The 13,440-nt window shown below is 35.7% G+C and overlaps 1 protein-coding gene across 1 annotated transcript in view; it reads left to right on the forward strand.

Annotated features, from left to right (window-relative positions):
• LOC120535594 (zinc finger CCHC domain-containing protein 14-like) overlaps nt 1–10,148 on the forward strand; it is a 151,569-nt gene extending 141,421 nt beyond the window's left edge. The window contains exons 9-11 of the mRNA XM_039763534.1: nt 442–591; nt 1,518–2,906; nt 5,547–10,148. Coding sequence (XP_039619468.1) covers nt 442–591; nt 1,518–2,906; nt 5,547–5,602 — 1,595 coding nt within the window. The 3' untranslated portion in view covers nt 5,603–10,148. The remainder of the gene's footprint in view (nt 1–441; nt 592–1,517; nt 2,907–5,546) is intronic.
• The last annotated feature ends 3,292 nt before the right edge of the window (nt 10,149–13,440 follow it).

The following is a 13,440-nucleotide window of genomic DNA, read 5'->3' on the forward strand; positions in this document are numbered from 1 at the left end:
TAATCTGTTAATATTAAATTATTATTGATGCTCTTTTAACTAAATATTATTAAAATTTGACACCATATGACATAACCGACCAAGAGAGGATGATGATCCTATTGCCACTGAAATTCCTGAGTATGCATTAGAGAGGAATATCAAGCTCCTTTGTTGGATCGGGTTTCCTATACTTTTAAATTATTGTAAGAACAATACACAAATTATCTGCACACAGTTGCACATGATCTATAAAGATAATCTGTGTCTACTCAGTTGTTAAAATTATGTATCTGGAATAAATCCATTATGTGTACTTGTTTTCAGATAAAAGGTGGTGCCTAGTTTTTATACTTTTTATTTACTCATTTTGCATTTGTTTTATAAGTTTTAAATTACAAGTGACAAACTGAACTTATGTGGAACTACCATTACACTATTTTCATCTCTTTTAAAACTTAGTTGAGCTTCGAGTAGACATGGAGCAGTGCCTCCATCCATATGCCAGAGATAGCAGCATTTCTTCTGGGTACTCCAGTGCACCTTCAAGCCCCATGGGTTTACACACAAAAGATGAGACCTTTGACACAATGGAACAACAGAGTGATAGACGTAAGTGAACCTAAAATAGTAAATTAAAAAGTAAAAGTAAATAGTGATTCGGTGAATAGAAAATATTTTATTCTGCAAACTACAGCAAATGTCCCAAAACCAAAAATAACTTTACATTCTTATTATTGTCAAGTTAACATAGATGCCACTAGATTACATCTAATGCACATTTTTAAAGCCTCTGAATCCAATTCATATGATATTCTGCATTTGATCTTTATTTACTTCATCTATGCCATGTGATGTTTCCAAGGCAATGTGTTTGGCCTTGTACTACCATCCTTATTTTCTTTGAGAATATGATAGACACATACAATTATTATGAATGGTGCTGAGCATAGTAATGGGTGTTATAATGGGTATACTGTAATACATGCTTTTATTAAGCTGTAACCACAAACATTCTTTGGGTGATAGGTCCTGTTATAAATCCTCTCTAACCAGAAACATTTTCTGTATAAAAAAAAAATAAAGTTGTGCATTAGACTTGCTTGTATCTCACTGTGAAGGCTGTTTGTCTGTTACTTTAGCTTCACTCCAAAAAAAAAAAACCCCTTTAACAATAAGTAAACCAGTTTTAAGGGTCACTCAACAAATAATTTATGTGTTTAGTTACTGTTTTTTGTTTTGTATACTGTAGGTACATTTTTATGTGTAAAAATGAACAGTAAGTTTTAAACAAATTTAATCCTGATATAATTTGAAAGGTTTTTATTTATTATTTGTAATCAAAAGTGATCAATGTAAAATGTCTAACAGTAATTATTTTCTGACTTATTTAAAAACATTAATTTACTGGTCACGGAAAATGACGATGAACTTCTGTTAATTTTGCTTAGGTTCAAGAATAATTCTGTGCATGGGGGGATAGGGGCAACATAATGTCATGTAAACAGTTAATTTATTTTATTTTCTTCCCCTCTAAGGCAAAGAATCCACATCAGAATGTCCCGATAAGGAAAAGCCAACAAGCTTATCAAATACTTTCATGGCAGCTGGTGTACCAAGGCCTACTGCTCAGGTTCTGCCAGTTCAAAATGATATTGGTGCCAATACTTCTTCCCACCTGCCCTTGCCAGTCATTTCATCTAACATTTCTCCCAGCCGTGTTCTCTGTTCAGTACGAAAACCAGAGAGAGGGAACTCCAGGATGCCGTCTCCTGTAAGCATGGAGGACCGGAATAAGACACTGCAGGGATCGACGGGGCCAAGCAATGGTATTAAAATTGAGAAGAGGTTTCCCAATATTGGTTTGGAAGTGGCTTCAGTTCATCCTGCATCAAATTCTGCTGTCCTCTTGGAGAAAAATACTTTGCCAGTATCCCTAATGAATTTTGCAGGCCGGACCAAAGTTTCACTGTCTACTGTGGATACTGTTAACAGAGTATCCCAGCAACCTGCATTAATGATCGAGACTAGTACAGCTTCCGCAGCCACTTCAAGTACAGTGTACCATGTTTCCCATCCACCATTAAAGCTTCAGGTCACTCCTTCCCTTCCTGTTGATGCTAGTGGCACTGGCCATATGGTTTACACAAGTGGTGTGCCAATCAAAAGTGTCCCACCTGCAGTTGTTAACTCTCGGACAGCCCCTTATTCATCTAATACCAAAGTGGCCTTTTCTGCAATGAATACTGTGCCAGTGGCTGCCGTTCCAGGCACTTACTGTTCTAACAATAGTATCACCTCTTCAAGCACTCATCCATCTGGCTCATTCAGTAATGTTTTGACAGTTCCAAGCAGTCCTGTATCCAGTGCTAGTCCATCACTATCTTCTCTTGCAGAGAACAGCTGTTATAGCAGTGCAAACAGCAGCAATTCAGGCTCAGGAATTTTAAACCAGAACTTGCAACAGCAGCCTGGTTGTGTTTGCAGCTCATGTGGATGCAGTGGCAGCTGTGGATCATATAATACTGTATCTGCTAGTTACGCAAGTTATTTTCAGCATCCATTTTCTGGGCCTTCTATGTTTACTTTGCCATTCTTGCACTTCAGTCCGCTGTGTAACAGCAGCTATGTTAACCCACAACAGTATAACACAACCACTGGATTTTCATATCCTGTTCTTCCACCACCCATGTACAACAGCAGCTTAACAGGAGATTCATCAATGAGCAGTCAGTCTGGCTTTGTAATGTCTCCAGTACAAAACTTCATTACTGGAGCCAGTGGATTGTATCAGGCTCAAGGAGTAATGGGAAGCACAAGTGTGACTGGACTCAAAAAAAGTGTGAATGTGTCATGTTATAACTGTGGCATCAGTGGGCATCGAGCCCATGACTGCAAGCTGCCTCCCATGGATTCCAACCAGCAAGGTAAAACATTATATTAAGCATACAAGTCTGTATTTATGCAAATATAAATTGCCCCCCAAAATTACTTGAACAGCAACATTAACAACTCTTAGGCATTTTGTCTCTGATGGTAAATGTATATCTGCTACTTTTTTTTTTCCAAGTTTAATTTTGGTGTGTTGTAGTGCATGTTCTACAATAGACTGATGTATTAATAATAAAAACAAAGTACATTTTGATTTGCCCGCGTACAATTAGTTATTATTAGCATTAGTTATTTATTCAGGACATTTAAGAGTAAATGCTATGAAAACATTGATAAATATCTTTTAGTGAGTACCTTTACTTCATGTAATTGTATTAGATTTTGGCATATGAATACAAGATAAAATTATACCCAGAAAATTTTCCACTATAACCAAATATAATTAATATTGAAGAATTGGAAGGCTTTGATACTTTAATTCCCTTGAAAGAATGTGCTATTGTTAGTAATACAATAAAATTCTTGCTGCAGCTATAAATACTAAAAACCTGCATGTAATATGTTTAAATGTTAAAGTAAATCTACTTTGACCATGTGATTTTGTGTTACATTAACAGAAAGCAAGAGTGATCAGAGAAGCCAAGCATACACTTTTAAGTGAGAGCCAGTAATGAGATTTGAAATATAATTAAAATTTTGTAGCCCTTCTGGCAAATAAATAGTCCTTCAATCTATTATGTGTCTTATCTTCTTCATCAGACAAAAATGTTGGGAAATCTCTTGGTATATACTGTACTTCGTTTTTTAACTACTGCATAGTCTGTCATCCAGTTTTATAAAGGCAGGAAATAAAACAGGCTAAAATTAGCACAGAGCCAGCATATTGTAATCTTTTTAGTTAGCCAATAAAAGGTGTCATTTTGCTTGGCTTTTCTCTACAGAGCACCAGCAAATTGTAAGACAGATAAATATGATTTTGATTATTATTTGTCATTAAGTTACAGCAAGAAAGAGGTTTGGTGCCTGATTAATTTCAGAACTTTGCATATTAAGGCTTTAGATACTTTGTTTTCTGAATCCACCTTTTAGAGAAGGCAAAGTAGTGCAATCATTAAAGAGTTTAGATCTTTTATCACACCAATTTATGGGCCAGGGTTTGTTTCCCAATTCGATGTCTCATTATGTGAACTTAATATTTTCTCCCTGTGTTTACATGGACTTTCTTCAGCACTCTAGTGTTCTTACAAATGCCAGAGATATGCACATTAGATAGACTGATAACTCTTAAATGTCCTGTGCAAGGTTAGTTTGTTTTGCTTCCATTGTTGTAACTTTAAAGGTATAGCTCTGTGCATCTCTTTATTAGAATATCCAAATCAAGAAAATGTTTGGACAAATCAATGGGTATGCCTTTCTGTCTCTGTTGGTGTGTATTTATGCTATACCTTTGTGCTTTGAGGCTTCTAGAGGTTTTGATGCCTTTAACCAAATGCATACCATGATTTGAACTAGGACTGGATGATATTTAAATACCTTTAAGACATCCATCCATTTTCAAAACCAACTTATCCTGAGCGATGCTTTGGGGTGGCTAGACCCATCCCATCAAGCATTGGGAGCAAGGCAGAAACAATCCATGGACAGGGCAGCCAGGCCATCGCAGCATGAATGCACCTACTCACAAACACATACTAGGACCAGTTTAGCAACACCATTTCACCTTAACCTGCATGTCTTTGGACGAGTACACTGAGGAAACCCACATGGCTATGAGGAGGAACATGCATACGACACGCAGGGGCGACATACTACTGTAAAATCCAGTTCTTTACCAGTTATTCTTTTTGACTCATAAATATTCATATGACTAGTAAATGCCAAATGTGCTGTTTGTTGTTGTTGTTTTATGTTTAAAAAGTTTTGAATTCTGCCATAAGCTAGTAAAATTCTGAAGATCAGACACTTGGATTTATTTAATTAATCTCAATGGAGCTTTTACTTTGAGTGCTTTAACTTAAACAAAGGGTCTTATTGTTTCACAAAAACTCATGCTTGCAAAAACGCAAGTCCTTGATCCTTTTGTCATATTGTACAGTGTATGCTGTGATGGAATACATGGTGTTCAGCACTTGCCATACCTGATCTTTAGGCGATTTGCCACATGTGGAAAGTCAACACACATAAAGTGTACAATTTGTACATTTATTGATATTTATGATTTGTATGATTACTAAGATATGTCTAGTTGCGGGATTACCAGTAAAACTAGTAAATGCATGTCAATGGTGTGTCTAATACAAAACACATCACTCTAACAGTATTTTTATCAACCAATGCCCATTAGTGTTTTTATTGAAGTAGTCACATAATCTGGCCATCAGTAGGAAATCTGGTGACGGAAATCCTGTCCCTCTAGATGTGTTGTTCAGCTGTGTCAGGGGTTATAAATAAATGGTTAATGTGGATAACAGTAGCGGATATCAAAATAACCCAAGTGCCTTCAACCTTCACATATGTACAGTAATGGAGTCATCTACTCTGTAAAATGTAATGTTCCAAAAACATTAACAATCAGCATTTTATAAAAATAAGCATTTCACGGCCCATCAAACTCAATATTAAGAAAAATTTTAACTGTATCAATTAACATTTTATTGTTCTCTCTTTATTTTCAGGTACCTTTAGGCTTAAGTATGCCCCTCCATCTGAAAACCTTGATGCAGCAGATTAGCATTAATAGGAAACTTTGAACACTACTTTCTGATAATTATTTATGGAACATACAGAAAATCAGCAATTGCTGCTAAAGTGTCTTATAATCCAAAGGTGCTCTTAACATTGCTTTTATTAAATATAAATAAAAACCTTCGAATGTGCACTAAATGAGTTTGGAACTTTGGAAAAACAAGGATTTCAGTATCACGTCATCGCCGGATTAAAGGAGTTTCCTTTCAAAATGCTAAAACAATTCTGGAGATGTGTCTAGCAAAATTGGAATGCAGGTCCGCTCATTTTGCTATTGCTGGTTGACTACGCCTTCCCTTGAAACCATATTATTGCACAGCATCTTTGACTGACGGTTTTGCCAGGTTGGTATGACCTCCAGAATTTTAAGAAGTATTTAGAATACAACACCCATCTTGAATGAATTGCATGCAAAAACACTTTTTTTTTGTTTTTGTTTTGGACCAAAAAATTGCTGCCAACCTTCTAACATCAGGGAGCTAATGTACTGATATAAAATTTGTATTTTACTTTATTGTTGAATCTTCAGAAAAAAGTGTTATTTGGAAAAAAAATCTATTAATCATTCGAAATGTGATGAACTTATTATATTTGGTCAACATTTTTCATACTTTTGTTAACCAAAGGTTTTACTTTTTATAGCAAATTTTCAAAAAAGCAAGCTCTTCAAGAGAACAACATGCATTTTCCTCAAAGGAGCTGTTAAACAGTGCCCAGAAGCATGCAAATTGCATAACCTAATGGCCAATCCATGCTGCAGAAGGTATTTCAGACCCGAGGTATCCAAAGGTATCCAAGATTTTTCTGAACTGTTGGTCACCTTTGTAATGGCCTGTACCACCATGATTCTGGCAGGTCCAACTGCATGTTGCAGTTTTGCCTCTCATCTGAAGTGCTGCCTGCTAACAAAGAAGAAGCACATTGTTTTTGAGAATAGGAAACAAAGCTCCTTAATTGGTACTATGAGATTAACTTTAAAAGCTGTAAACGTTCCTATTTTGAAAAAATGTATTTTCATTTAAAATATTTTTGCTTTGTAAGTGTTCTTTGTTGTAAATCAGTCAAAATATGTTTCTCAAAATGCCAAGCTTTCAACACAAACAAAAGCAGCTGTTAAAGAATCATATATTTTTACAACAAAGGCTTAGAACACTATGGAAGAGGCCCTCCCACAGATTACAAGAAAACTAGCATTAAAGAGTAAATGCTAGCATTTACATAACACTAGCTGTCGCAAGGAAATTTATCGAGCTAGTGCTGAAGAAGCTTTTTTTTTTTTTTCTTTTTGATTTTTACAATTAAAAATGGAATGTTAAATTGAAGTTTTTGGAGGTATAAAAAGTAAAAGGGGAAAATAGCAATATCATAATAATGTTGTGATAAATGTGTACAATCAAAGGTTTTGCACTCAAAAAGGTAAATGCAGAATGATAAAGGTGGAGTATATAGCTTCTGGTTTTGTTATTACTTTCTGTAGATATTTTTTAATTGTAAGCCTCCATGGTGTTCTGTTGTATGAAGATAAAGCAATATTGACTACAGCCTAGGTACTGTATGAGTGAGCACTTTCAAGTTTTCTGCCTGGAAATGTACTTTTAGCAGTAGTCCATCTTCACATGAGGATTGGATATTCTAGCATTTGAGAAAAACATTTAAAGATATACAAGCATATTTTAAATATAAACAACTGGCTTATATTGAATGAGTTGAAAAGATAAGTCCTTTCTACCTAAATCCACCTTACATTGACAACATTTTGTAAAGCCAAGTTATGTAAGGCTGTCACATTTTGTATGTGCCATTCATTATAAGCACATTACCATTAAGGCATAAATAATGTTATTTTGCAGAAAATATAGGGTTTGTATACTCTGGTAATGTTACTGTGTGAAGATCTATAAGAAAAAGTACAAGAAGGCAAATCATGTATAGGACAATCTGTAAATCAAGACATATTTGTACACCATAAGATAACAAAATGCACAGAAAACGGCAAGCTGTGAATAGCATGGTTGAACTTTGAAAACGGGAGAGGATAAACTAATACTCTGATACCGTCTGGCAATCAGTAGATATGTGAGAGACAAGAAATAAAAAGGACTTGCAAATATTTTAAAGGTCGACTAGGAGATATGTCCATTTCAGATTCCTAAAACTTCGCTGGCCTAAGATTTTTTTTCCTATTCTGGCTGCTTTGTAGATTATTTCTTTTTACCAATTTGCCATGGAATCTTCTTTCAACTCCGTGTGATCTCTTATTTTCTTTGAATTTAAAACTAGATATAAAAACTAGTTAATGCTTAAGTGCTGAAATTGTCATCTTCATATTCTTGGTACAGTTCTCTGTTTAATGAACTTCTTCTGTTCAGTTTAAGTTTGATCAAAGCAACCCAGTAATTGTAAGAGTACCCAGTTGGCACTCTGATTCTCCACAGGGTAAACACTCTGATCCTGCATATGAAGCTGCCTTAGCAGAAAAATAAAGTTCAACCAACACGTGTGCCTCGGATGTTTTTAGAGGTTCTTCAGTGGCGGCTTATCTCCAGTCAGTACTGATTGATTGGCATAATGACACGAAAAGTGGAGATTGCCATTGATTAGGTAATCCTCTACTGTGGATATGTTAGCATTTTAAAACCTGCAGATGCAGAAAATGGTTTTGTAAAATCACCATATAATATTTATAAGTCATAGCTGCCCAGTTATCAATAAGAGGCTCAATGCCATGGTGTATTGTTTTCCATTATTTGCAATGTTTTCTGCTAATGCCAGTTGTTTTTTGCTATTAATTCAAAAGTTTGTTATACATGTCATTAATATTGACTGAAAGTGTGTATATTTGTGGGTTATTTTTAAGCAGTGTTAAAGGACATTTGAGATGAGCATCTACTACATTGTATGTGAAATAAGCCAATCATTAGCACTCGTTTTGTTTTTGTTAAATTTGTTGGCTTTTGTCTGTCATGGAATCATAATGAACTGTAATTAGAGTAGAAATGATATGTTATATGTTTAAGTTGAGAAAAAGATACCAGGTTACCTCCTAAAATGGTCTTTGTTTTAGAGCAATACAAACTAGTGCTTATTTTGTGTGTTAAAGCACACAATAAAATACTTGGTATGTATGAAAAAATGGTGATCAGAAAATGTTCCCATGCAGCATTATTTCTTTCTTCTTCAAGCACAGTATTTTTTCTATTTGGTTCCTCCTTTCAGAAACATTTGAGGCTGATTGGAGTTTTTATTATGTTGCGCTAAATGTGGTATGTTAGTTTTCTGGTCTGCATTTGAAACATTTAGGTAGATAACTTTTTCAAACTCCATCTAGTGTTTTTTTTAGCAGTGTGGCTCTTCGTTTAGTTTGAGACTTCAGAGCTTCTGTGCCAGTGCTAAGCCCATGATTGGCAAAGCTCACAGAACGTCTGTGCAGAAGCAGGCATCACAAGGGTTTGTTAAATGCCAGGAGACAGAAGCTTTGAGGCTCACTGTGATCCATACCTCGTGGATGTAAATATGTACTGCACCAAAGAGGAGTTTTAAATGGTGGAGCTTTCCTTGAAGGTCAATTCAGCAATGTATGTATCATTTTCTGACAATTTCAATTTTCTGTGCACATCAGATATTTTCATTTTGCCACACTTCACTGTGTCACACTGGTTACATCTTAAGTATTCATTTTAAGAAATGTGTCTCTGGCATCTAAAGCTGTGTGGTAAAGTTATGTGGGCACGTTTGGTGCGTATGAGTGAGTGATTGACAAAGGAGACAATTTGATATGTGAGTAACAAAATAAGAAGCTTGTTGTTTCCCTTTTATCGGTGTGCAGCTTGCAGAAGATTGTATAGCTGTTTTGTAAAAACTTAAGTTTAATAATTTTTTTTTATTTTTGCGTTTTTGTACATATTTTTTTTCCCTCAATACTGAAAGAGTTTAAGTTTAAAGAGAAAGGACAGCACAAAGCAAGATTCTCAGTGACACACACGTATCTTAGATTTCTCTTACAAAGTGTTTTGCCGTCTTGAGTCACTGTTTAATCCCACTTTGTAAGGAAATCTACCCGACAATCATTGATGATGAAATTATGCAAAATGTTTTACACGTATGTTACAAATTACACACAAATGCAGTAGGAGACGCCTGCCTTGTCATCTTTCGTGTGTAGCACTGCCTAAAGAAAAGAGATGATTGTGAACTTTTGACACATCCAGTATTTATCACGTTTATTTTCTCTGCCAATTTTGTGATTTTAATGTAAAGTACTTCATACAGTGTCCAAAAAATAAATAAACCTGCATGTATTGGGCATAGTGGCCACAAAGTAGCTTATTGCTATTTAATCAGGACTCTTGGCTGACAGCTAAATGCTTGCTTAGTCTTCATCATTATTGTATTTCAAGGAAAACTGAACAGGATAGTAAGTGTCTCTGCGCTGAACAGTTTGAGATGCTCAGTTTTTAATTAGTTCCTTTTTAACCCGCATTCAGAATCTGAAATTAAGACTTTTTATTTTTAAAGCATGCTTTTCTGGCATGTCTGTAATGCAAAAACTTCACTTGCAGACACATACTGGCTTTGTGTAGTTGTAGTCATTTTTGACAGTACATGAATGACAGTTAATTGAATTTACTTGTTTTTAAATGCCAAAAAGTAGAAGAGATAGTAATTAATTCAACTGTTTTTGTTCTGCTTTCTTGTATTATAAACTGCTAGCTACTGCTGATCAACAGTTTCCTTAATGCCATTTTAATGATTAGTACAGTAGAGCTTCTGTAACAAGAAAAAAAACTTAGGAATGAAGGGAAACTCCATTTGTGAGCCATTTTCTTATTCATCAACTTTTAAAAGTACAGAATTTTTCATCAGTGTGCATGAAACTTTGTATTTTTCAAGATCTTGTTGCAGTTTTTTAAAATGTAAGAATATGCAAATGAATAACTTGAAGTGTAAATCTCATTGTTTTTTTTTCTTTTTGTGACAATGTTACTTTTATATTTTAGTATTTCCTGTGTAGCTGAACTTGTACATTAAAGAGCAAACTTTTTTTTATATATTGACAGAAAAACTATTTTGTAAAGTTAATTAAAAAAAAAAAAAAAAACTTAAAACTGTTATTGAGTCTGTGCTTTTTAGTTAGAATATCAGCCTTCACTGCTAAAGATCATTTAAGAATGTAATTCCAAGTCCCCAATGTCACTGAGCCCATCAGTTAGTAGCCGATGACTTTTCTGTTTAATAATTCTGTCAGAATGGAAGCCACAAAGCAGTGAAAGCAGTTAACGAAGATGTGCATCATTTTCAGCTCATTGAATTCACAAACTGAACACAGAACACCATGTGAGGAGACTCCTACACAACGTCCTGAAGGCTGACCCTTGTCTTTGCTGGAGTCGACTGTCCCCTGCATGCTTGTCTGCTTTGACATCTCATATCAAACAGGTTAGACTATTCATTCCCTACTTAATTGGAAGAATTCTGCTGGATTCATTTCATTTTATTGATGCTTTTGAGAGTCTTGATGAGCTGAACTAGATCTCCACGTAACCTCTTCTACTCGAGAGTGAAGATTTCCCGCTCCTTAAGCATGTCATGCCCTTATGTCCTGGGATGCTCTTGGTTGCTCTCTTCTGCGCACAACTGCTGTGTTTTGCAATGTTATAACCAAACTTGCGCAAAGTCCTGTAGACACAATGTCATTAGTGTATTGTAACTATTTTTACAATATAAGTTAACATTTTATCAACTTTTTTTTTTTAAATTGCTTCTGCGCATTGCCCTGATCATTCATTTTCAAACATGATGACTCAACAGTCTGGACAAGTCTGACGTTATTAAAATTTCCAGTGTTAAATAGAGAAACTTTAAGTTCCCTCATAAATATAATACTTCAGTACTATAATATTATAAAAAAAACTCTGTGTCCTACAGATTTTGCATAAAATTATTCCAGTGTAAAAGTATGACTGGAGCTGTAGTTCTCGACCTGTGCAGTACATGAGCAGGTGAATAACAGTGGACAAGTGGTTCTTAAAACAACTATTTGTTACACAGCCGCCAAACCCAAGTCTCCATGTTTGGTTGGGTTTCTGTTCCTCTGCTCTGACCTGTAGTGATGATACTTCATCCCCATCTGTGCCAATTCAAAATCTCCCGCTGCTCCCGTTGGGGTCTGAGCACAAGCAGCTCCCTTTCAATCCCCACTGTGAGCTCTTTAAGCTGATCCATGCCAGGATTGAGATTGCCCGAGAACTACATGCCAAGACCGATGGATTTTAGTTAAAGGGAGCATCTTACCAGGTGAGTGTGGTCTTTCTCGCCCTCTGTTTACCCCAAACCAGTTCCACAACAGACGTTTGCACAGCACTGGCATGTCTAACTCGCTGTCAGGTCCCGTCTATTATTTTTAGTTTTGGTAAACTTTTTAGATGTGCTATCATTTTTAGAAGAGTTTATAAAATTATCAGACTAATACAGAATAATATACAATGAAGAACAAAGCCTAATGTTACCAATTATTAATAAACTAAATCATAGTTTCTTAATCTATGGGACTTCAAGTGTTGCTGGCTTTTGGATCTCACAGAGCCATTAATCACCGTTGTATTCAGTGGGAAAGGATATCACGAACAGCAAAATGTGTTGTGGGCAGTATAAGCACATTCTACATTACAATCTATATTTCTCCGCTGTGACTATTGGCAGCAATTCACTAAGGTGGGCCCCCACGATCTTATGGTTGTCATGGAGTGAGTCTCAAAGATACTAAGAAGGGCAAGATTGAAAGAAATGCTTTTAGGAAGCATTCAGCTAAATTAATGTGCTCTCAGTTGCCTGTTTTTGGCTGCCAGGAGTGGCTCCCATTGTGGTCTCCCCCTCCTGTAGTCCATCTTGTGCATTCAGAGATGCTGTTCTGCATACCTCAGTTGTAACGAGTTTTTGAGTTACTGTTGCCTTTCTATCAGCTCAAACTAGTCTCTGGCATCAACAAGGCTTTTTCTGCCCAAGGAACTAACACTCACTGGATATTTTCCCTTTTTCAGACCATTCTCTGTAAACTCTAGAGATGGTTGTGTGTGAAAATCACACAAGATCAGCAGTTTCAGAAATACTCAGACCAGCCAGCCTGGCACCAACAGCCGTGCTATGTTCAAAGTTATTTTAATCACCTTTCTTTTGCATTCTCAGTTTTAATTTCAGCAGGTCATCTTGACAATGTCTACACATATAAAATCACAGAGTTGCTGATATGTGAAAATAACTAATCCGCCAAACACCGAAAATGGGCAAACTGAAAATGTCCCATAATGTAATGCAGAGGAGTCCAAAAGCAATTTTTGAGAAATTTGCTGTCTTATGATGGAAGATGGTTTAGCCTGCTGTAATTAAAAGGTATATTTTTCTAATACAGTATTGTGGAAAATTAGTTAATTTCTGTGAAGTTGTGTTTTATGGTGTATGCTTGCATGAAAATAGTGAGCATGTGCAGTACAAATCGGGCTTTTGGACGCAGATCGGTCACCACACATGCACCTCCTTAAATGTTCTATGAGATGCCCTCCAGACACTTATGACATTGACGTAGTACGTGATAGAAATGTGCTGCACAAGTACCCGAACTTGAGTAACTGTAATGTTTAAACTGTAACATAATCTGCTGTTTCTAATTGGATTACGGTAACCCATGACTTAATACTTGGTTACTTCCAACTCTGCTGGCAGCCCAGAGGCTTTTTCAATTCTATTTTTCAGAGGAAAACTACAATATAATTGTTTTATAAAATAATATAATGCAATTTTAGCAACCCAAACTAAATTTTGTTTGCATTT

The sequence above is a fragment of the Polypterus senegalus genome, chromosome 9, assembly GCF_016835505.1.
Source record: "Polypterus senegalus isolate Bchr_013 chromosome 9, ASM1683550v1, whole genome shotgun sequence".
Classification (NCBI taxonomy): domain Eukaryota; kingdom Metazoa; phylum Chordata; class Cladistia; order Polypteriformes; family Polypteridae; genus Polypterus; species Polypterus senegalus.